The sequence below is a fragment of the Anolis sagrei genome, chromosome 5 (assembly GCF_037176765.1).
Source record: "Anolis sagrei isolate rAnoSag1 chromosome 5, rAnoSag1.mat, whole genome shotgun sequence".
Classification (NCBI taxonomy): domain Eukaryota; kingdom Metazoa; phylum Chordata; class Lepidosauria; order Squamata; family Dactyloidae; genus Anolis; species Anolis sagrei.
This window is the reverse complement of record NC_090025.1, coordinates 124,400,239-124,409,332: the sequence shown is the minus strand read 5'-3', so window position 1 is coordinate 124,409,332 and position 9,094 is coordinate 124,400,239. Positions and strand designations below refer to the sequence as shown.

The window sequence follows — 9,094 nt, the reverse complement described above, 5'->3', positions numbered from 1 at the left end:
TTCCTGTTTTAGTTACTGTTGTATATATACATGTCTAACTTGATATATATATATATATATATATATATATATATATATATATATATATATATATACACAGTTGGCCTTCCCATTTGTGGATGTAACCTTAGTGGATTTGATTATTTGTAGATTATTTGCCGCTCCCCTTTGGCAATTAAAATAATAATTTTTAAATCTTGCCTGATTGTAACTAGAACAAAAACCAGTCTTCTCATGTATCTGAGAATAAAGAAAAAGGACACAAAGAAAGATTTACTGAAGTAGTTTTAAGATGGCAATTAGCTGTACTGACTTTGAGATGCTGGGAGCTGTAATCCAGAAAAAGTAACTTTTCCAGGCACTGACAGATTCCATCCTAACTGTTTATGACCAGAGGGAGGGCTGGTCTTCATTACCACAATAAAACAAACCCAGAAGAGACTCTTCCCCTCAACGGTTTCATGTATGAATTATGCTGTGAAGAGGTACTTTCCATTCTGTGTGAGGATGCGGTAAAGCAAGCACCATGCCTTAAGCCTAGCTCATCACCTGAAACAGGAAAATCTAATACCTTATCATCTTTCATATACCATATTGTATTTAAAAGACCGCACAACAGATCACAACACACAGAAAACTTTACTCATTTATGATTTTACAACATCAAAATATAGCAAGTACGAAAACATAATTTAACAGGCGTCCTTTTAAATAATACTACTTTAAACAACTGCAATAATTCTTCACCTGCTTTATATTCCATACCAAACCGTTGACAAATCATGAAGATTTATCAGGTTGTACAGCAGTCCTTTTTAATTCGTCATTTCTGTTAATTAATAGAACAAGATTAGTTAATAATACAATACACATTTGAATAGTCCCAATCTCTCTTTGTTTTCAGTCAAAGATGATATAACACTCAAGCAGGCTCTGTCTTTTCCTTTTCACATTAAACCTATGAAATTGTAATTCTGTGAAAGGGCTAAGAGTCTACGTTTTAAGTACTCACAACCCTATTAGTACTGAACTAGTTTTGACATCCTTCCAAATAGCTCAAAATAAAAAAATATACCACTCTACTTTTAGAAGTCAATATGTTTTATGTATGCCATCAACATGCACACTTAGATATTGGTAGATATTGGAAATAAATATTTGTTTTCTCCAGTCTGTGAAGACAGGAGTTTGGCTGTGAAATATTTTCAACCTGCAGCATTACTGCAATCAGAAGATAAATCTATGACAGAGGAAATGCCAATTCTGAAGTAATAAAATTGTCAGGAAAAATTATTGACTCCAGCTGTAAGGAGATGGAGTCTAGGAGCCAAAAAAAATCTAGAGCCCCTACACTCAGTCTTTGTTTGCCCTCATCCAGTCCATTACTGATGATAGACACTGGTTTAGGGTCAGAAAAGCTTCCTTGGTGGAAAGGAGTTGTAGAGTTGGGTGTCATCTGCACATAGATGGCACTGCTCTCCAAAACTCTGGATGACCTCTCCCAGAGGTTTCATGTATGTATTGAAACAGCAAATGGATAACACATTATACAAATGTGTCAGTCTAGAAATTTTATTCAAAAATATCTACTAAAAAAACCTGATAGACTTACTCATGGGCCAATGTGAGTACTGTACCTTAATTGTTAACGTAAGAGGAACAATTCCCTATTCTGAGTAGATTGGTGAATACAAATAGCTTAGTCCATCCCAGGACAACCTAAAAGAAGTACTGACACCCTCTAGTCTCTCCACTGCAGAACTGCTTCTGGCTTTTTTGGATGCCTGGAAAATGGCAATGGTGGACAGGGGTGGATCACCCCTTGAATTGGCCTTGCTGCCCTCCTCTCTCCACAGAATGGTCTTCAGCGTGTCCATAGGTCATATCAAAATCCACAATTTCAGCCTTCAAACCTGTCCTCAATTTATATCCATGAGTATATACAGTATTATCCAATTATGACTTTTAAAAGGAATTTTTAGAGGATCAACTACATTATTTTATTCTTTTACACTTCTTAACTCCAAAGCAATGCTAAAAGATGCTCACAGTCTTTGATTTTCCAGTTCTTGTGGTAAGTCACAGCCAACGTAAACTCCGTTTTCCAAGCTGTAATCCAAAAGGGCACAAAAGGAGGGATTCTGATCAAAAGAAAATAAGACTGTGAGAGCTATGTACTTTATTACTTATGTTCAAATATAAACAGTGCACTAGTTTTTTTTTATTCTTCAGCATACCTAAAGAGGAATGAGTCCCCTTGGGGGTGACATGGGTGGGATATAAATGTAATAAATAAATAAAAACTTACAACATACATGGAGCTGCATTTTATGCACATGTGTTGTTAAATTGGAATTGTATAAATGGAACAACATAACCTCATTATAATCTCTGAGATGTATTGTACAAGAAATAGCTATTTAATATGGTCTCTCTGAATAAAGAAAACCCATATTATAGTAGACTCTCAGTTAACTAGAACTCTCAAGTAAATGGGAAAGAGTCAAAGACATAATAGTTTATAGATGAATTTAAAAGTAAAATAAAATTTTAGCTGAAGAAAGATGTTTTTATAATAGTTACAATATAGTTAAACTGTGTTGCACTAAGATATGTTTGTCTTTGTCTTAATTTGCTTTTAACTACTGTATTTCAATATTAATATCAAGTCAATATAGAGTTTATGGAATGGTATAACATGGAGTATAGTAGTAGGCTTATTTTTAATAGTAAAACTCAAGCAACAAGTACATTTATCCAGCATCTTCCAATCCCCATACTTACTTAGGTGATCCCTTGTCTTCCAGGATCGGTGTGCTGGTGGGTCTGTAGGTGACTGTGGAGCCCTATTCTTGATCTTAATCTTCTCTCGCAGTGAGGGCATTGGTTTCCAGGTGGAAGGCGGTCTCAGTCAGGGTTGACTTGAAGTGCCTTCCTCTTGGCACGTTTCTCTCGTTTGCCCTCCATTCGTGCCTCTTCAAATTCTACAGCACTGCTGGTCACAGCTGACCTCCAGCTGGAGTGCTCATGGGCCAGGGCTTCCCAGTTCTCAGTGTCTATGCCAGTTTTTAAGGTTGGCTTTGATCCCATCTTTATATCTCTTTTCCTGCCCACCAACATTCTGTTTTCTGTTCTTGAGTTCGGAGTTGAGCAACTGCTTTGGGAGACAATGGTCAGGCATCTGGACGTGATCGGTTCAGCGGAGTACCATCACTTCAATGCTGGTGGTCTTTGCTTCTTCCAGCACGCTGACATTTGTCTGCCTGTTTTTCCAAGAGATCTGCAGGATTTTCTGGAGGCAGTGCTGATGGAATCGTTCCAAGAGTTGCATGTGACGTCTGTAGACAAGTCCACGTCTTGCAGGCGTAAAGCAGGGTTGGGAGGACAATAGCATCGTGGGCTCCCTACGGATGTCCCAGTCCTCAAACACTATCTGCTTCGTTCAGAAAAAAGCTGCACTCACAGAGCTCAGGCGTATTTTGGTGTCAATGTTGACTTTGTGGAGAGGTGGCTGCCAAGGTAGTGGAAATGATCAACATTGAGGTCTCTGGGTCTTTGGACTGTGCTTGGTCTGGAAACTCCCCCGCGGTCACTCCTGGGAATGCATGACTCCAGTCGTTGTACCCGCAGTTTCATTGGAACATGCAAGCCCCCTCACCACGACAAGGTGACAGTCCATCGAGAGGGACAATCCCCATACATGCATGTTAACAGAGAGTCTACTGTACTTTTACCTCTGCAGAATTTTGCATAACTCATATAGCTTAACAGAAAGGAGGGGGAAAGGGGGAAAGGAACACTTTCTTGGTTTTCATCTGTCATTTTACTGTTACTGTCATTTTAATAAGTGACTCAGTTGGAGAATAAAATTCTTTTTTGCGTTTCTGTTTTGTAATTCATAAATATATCTTGAATTTGCACAGAATTGAATTTGCGTTTATAGCTGAACAACATCTTCTGATGAGAGCCTGCTTCCAAACTGGAATACAATTTAAATTCATGATCTTCTCTGCATTTCCTGTTTCTATTTTGCTGCCGCAGAATATCAGGAACACCTTTACTTTTGAGGGTTACCTTCCAGTTAGTTCAACTTTATTTTCTCTTTCTTTCACTTTGTTTTCATTTATTTTCATACCTTTATCTCCCAAACCAAGTTATTCTTTGTTCCCACCCTTTTCTGTGCAAAAGAGGCAACCAGTCTCTGAACAGCGGATACATATTATATTTGAAGAGTACATAAATGAACAGTGAAGGACATATAGATTTTAGCCCAGTGCCATGAAACTCAAGTTTCTTTGAAAAAACAAATCAAAGAGTCTTGTGGTGCCTGAAAAACTCATTAATTATTTGTGGACTGGAAAGAATTCAGAGGAAAGTGAAATGTTCTAAGTACAGAAAGTGATTATTACCATTTTAGCAGCAGGCACTTACAAAACAAATGTTGGATGGTAAGAGGAATGTATTGTGGAGGTTAAGAGATGGATTATGTTAAAAGCTTGTGTCACTATCCTGCCACAGGAAATATAGTTGAACCTCTTGATAAACATAGTTCAGTCCTTTCACTCAGAAATCTGTCTTTAAAGTCCCTTTGCCCAATAACAACCATCCCGAAGTCAATGGCAAGAGTGTCCTGGGAAACTGAAGGTCCCTGGTTCTTGAACACTGACATTTTTGGTGTCAACTTTGTGTCCAATGGGGAGGCACAGAAATTGTCCTATGTAGATTGCAGTAGCATATTATTGGCAAACAGTGCCATATATGATACTAGGAGATGAGATGTTGAGGACAATATAATTAGGTCTTAATTATGTCAACGGCTGCTGATCCTCCAATTGTAATTGTAGGTCAGGTTGAAATATTCACGAACTAATGTTTTAAGAGATATGAAAATATAACACTGCCTCAGGGAATAATGTGATATCTGAATTTAGGATGACTTTAACAGAAATGCAGTAACAGCGAATCTTGTCAGAGGACATATCTTTCTGACTCTCTTAGCATATGCAGTTGCTACCAAGAATGTAGTCATCACAGACAGCAAGTGTAAGATACAGGGATCTCACGGTTCAAAGGGTTCAGACATAATTTAGGAAGTACTACTATCAAATCCCAAGAAGTGAGAGACAGAATGACAAAACATGTATGCTTTTGTGCACAGTTTCTTGAAGCCCCGAGGAAGGCGGGCACAATGCACAATCTGATACTCTCATCAAGGGTCCCTTAACAGATTAAGGTAAATGCCTTCAGTTGTCCGGAACTGTCTGAGTCTCATACGTTGCAGAGGAACATATTGTGTGGGTAGAAAATAAATTTGGCCTATTTGACACTGTACATCAGTGGTTCCCAAACCGTGTCCATGGACCACCAGTGATCCACAAGAACTAAAATATGGTCCACGGCCTCACTGCTACTACACCGCTGCAATGAGAATGACTGATCTATTCAATACAATTTTCTGAATCAGCACCCCAAATAACTATGCCAAATCTAAAGTTGACCAAAAACTGATTTGTAACCCTTTAGGTACTAATGTTGGAGAGTGGTCCCTGGTCAAAAAAAGGTTGGGAATCATTGCTGTATATGGAGCGTGCTGAAGGTTCTCTGGCTGCCTGATCTAAAAGAATCTCATGACCTAGATCCACTATACTTGTCTTTTTTAACCTCTTTTTTCAGTTCTGCCATCCAAGTCCTGAGCTTGATACGCACCATTCCTTTGTCACTCTCTCAGCTGTTATTCTTTCTTTATATAGAAAAGCTGAGAAAAATAAATAGATCATATTTATTTATTTATTTATAGTATTTCTCACCACTAGGGGGACTCAAAGCAGTTTGCACATAATTGACAAAACTTCAGTGCCATACATTGGACACTGACGCGATGCCAAACCATAACAACCACAATAATAAAACCACAATTAAACATAAATCATAATTAGACAGTACATAAGCAATCATTAAAACAATAAATAATAAAAACAAACTCTACAAACATCTACTGTCCGAAGGCCTGATCCCAAAGCCATGATTTTAATTTCTTTCTAAAAACCAGGTGGGAGCAGATCTTACCTCATTTGGGAATGTGTTCCATAGGCGAGGGGCCACAGTCAAGAAGGCCCTGTCTCTCGTCCCCGCCAGACGCATTTGCACAATAGACGGGATTGAGAGCAGGGCCTCCCCGGATGATCTTAGATTATGAGATGGGACGTAGGAGCAGATGCGTTCGGACAAGTAAGCCCCGAGTCGCCTGCGGGCTGATATGGGCGGGATACAAATGATGTAAATAAATAAATAAATCAAATAAGCTGGGCCAGAACTGTATAGATATAGATATGAATATGGTCCAAATGAAAATTATTAGCATATGAATGCTTTGACAGTGACATTATCTCATAGAGTCACTTTGTTGTTGTTCATTCGTTCAGTCGTCTCCAACTCTTCGTGACCTCATGGACCAGCCCACGCCATCCTCTGAAATCAAAACTTTTAATTGAATTAAATTAACATAAATTAAATTGACAAACAAAACTTACTTTGGCAAGCACATGAGGATTTCCCACTATAATAAGCAATGCTTTGGGTCTGGTTATTGCTACATTGAAGCGTTTTGAATTTGCAAGGAAGCCTAAATAGACTTTTTCATCACTGCTTGAAGTTTCATTTGACCGAACCTGGAACATAAATAACATGAAGTCTTACAAACACCCAGAGTGCCACTGCATTCACATGCATACTATACGCACACATACTAACCTTAATCTCATTATAGCTTCTTATGTTAGTATAGAAAGTGAAACAAGTTAGATCCGTGTAATCAATGAAAAAAAATGTTTCAATACCCAGTATGAAATTAGGGGGTGGGGGAAAATTGGTTCTAAAATTGGTTCTATCGTAACTATAACGGGTTAACTACTTTTACGTTACTTTTTGTTAAGTAATTGTGAGAATGGGAAAAAAACAGGGGCTCTTTTCTCCCTCATTGTTAGAGCTATTTGCATGAAACTTGCTATGATCATAGAACACATTTACCACTATTAGCTCATCAAGTTTCAGAACATTTCACTCTTCCACAGATTTTTGGAAAATGTTCAAAGTTTTTACAAACAAGTTAAAAAAACCCTACAAGAGCTATCTCCTTGAATTTTCTATACAATGCCACAAGACAGCAGGGAATCATTTCCCCCAATTTTCAGAAATATTCATAGATCTACTGAGTTTGGGATTTTAAAAAAGTTTTGACAAAAACTTTTTTTAAAGCCCCAACAGCTATCTCATTCATTGCCTTTAGCCAATAGGACTTCAATTTAGGGATTTCTTCCCAGCCCAGCACAGATTTACTTACTTGTACTTAAGTATCAGTCTTCCTCTTTGCAGATTCAACCATTTATTGGAACTCTGTTTGCTACTAGGAGGGGAAAATCTCTCCCCTATCCTTATTGGGGTTTTCCGATGCTGAGCAGAACTACGTATTTCTGGGAAATGTAGTTTAGGGCAGAGCCTTTCGAATTCTCTGTCATAGGGCCCCTTGCCTCCCCAAACTACATTTCCCAGAATTCTGTGCTCTCAGTTTCTTTCCCAGCTCACTCAGCTCATACTGCCCTGCTGCTCTCCTCTTCTCATAGTGAGAGGCAGCCTATCTCTTCTTAATTTAAAGAGGAATGGCAGCATTTTTGGCTTTGCCTCGCTTGTGCTGAAAATGAAATTGACTTCCAAGCATTACAGAATTCAAATGAAAAAGTTATCAGTGAGTTTTAATTCTGCTATATTCCTACCTAACCTCTTTACTGGTCCACTGGCAGTAACATCACCTATTCTGGCATCTTTCTATTGCTTCAATGTATTTATTTTGGGTGCTTCACATAAGTAGTGTCTCAGTACATACTGCTGATAGGATGATCACCAGGTATTCTTGCCCTTGAAACTCTTCTACTGAGCCAACTTTGATGTCCATTAGATTCATACTACGTAAGAGAATTCTGATTTTTTCAGCCTAAAAATAGGACCAACACAACACTGTTTTACAACTAGCATTAAACATATTATTGTGGTTTTACACTAATAATAATGTAAGAGCTAGAGTCAAGTCATTTTCTAAAGATTTAAATATATTGCATCATATTCTCCAACTGTATTAAAGAGAAATGTCCTCCTAGAAGCATTATTTAACAGATGCTTCACAGTGGATTGGGACAATACCATAAGAATGTAAGTCATTTTACTAACAACTGAATAATAATAATAATAATAATAATAGGGCTGGGCAAGGGATAGTATGAGAAGATTCAGGGTTACTGTAGCTTCCACAAAGTGGGAGAGTGTTTTGAGATGTATTTTCTACCAATATAGTTTTCAAAACCTTCAGGATAATTTACAGAAAACATCATAGCAAATTATAGTGAAAAATCAATATAAAAGACCAGAAAAGATATCTCCATCTGTGTTTTTTGGAATAGAACCAGATTACACAGAACCAGACCTGTTTCTGATATGGTGTGATCACACCAATATCCACCTCTGATACTGTCTTGGTGATATTTTTAGTAAGAAGGCAACAGTACAACATCACTTGGACCGCTTCTGTAGGATTAAACCAAGAAGGATTGTGGCCTTCACGCATTTCAGTGCCCTGCATTAGAAAGGAAGGAAATGTATTTTTTTCATTTGTATGGCTTGGAATTACCTGACGGTGTAAACTGTATACTGTGTGCAATGCTATTCAAAACAAAACTGTGTATAGACAGAAGTACTCATCTTTTAACATTCAACACTACTTTATCTTCACATTAACATGTATCTTTATAGTCACACATTTCAGATTATTCAGACATCTGGTCAGTTTAAGACATATAGATAGCATGCTAGAATGCCCTATGAGGAGCGACTTAAAGAGCTGGGCATGTTTAGCCTGAAGAAGAGAAGGCTGAGAGGAGATATGATGAGGGCCATGTATCAGGATGTGAGGGGAAGTCATAGGAAGGAGGGAGCAAGCTTGTTTTCTGTTGCCCTGGATGCGGAACCATGGCTTCAAACTACAGGAAAGGATATTCCATCTGAACATTAGGAGAGCTGTTTAGCAGTGGGACTCTCTGCCCCAGAG

At 38.1% G+C, this 9,094-nt stretch overlaps 1 protein-coding gene across 1 annotated transcript in view; it reads right to left on the bottom strand.

Moving 5' to 3' along the window:
• Nucleotides 1–620: 620 nt before the first annotated feature.
• MOV10L1 (Mov10 like RNA helicase 1) overlaps nt 621–9,094 on the bottom strand; it is a 48,286-nt gene continuing 39,812 nt past the window's right edge. Inside the window, exons 23-27 of the mRNA XM_060777786.2 lie at nt 8,474–8,623; nt 7,880–7,987; nt 6,531–6,668; nt 2,050–2,141; nt 621–829 (exon numbers count right to left, since the gene is read on the bottom strand). Coding sequence (XP_060633769.2) covers nt 781–829; nt 2,050–2,141; nt 6,531–6,668; nt 7,880–7,987; nt 8,474–8,623 — 537 coding nt within the window. The 3' untranslated portion in view covers nt 621–780. The remainder of the gene's footprint in view (nt 830–2,049; nt 2,142–6,530; nt 6,669–7,879; nt 7,988–8,473; nt 8,624–9,094) is intronic.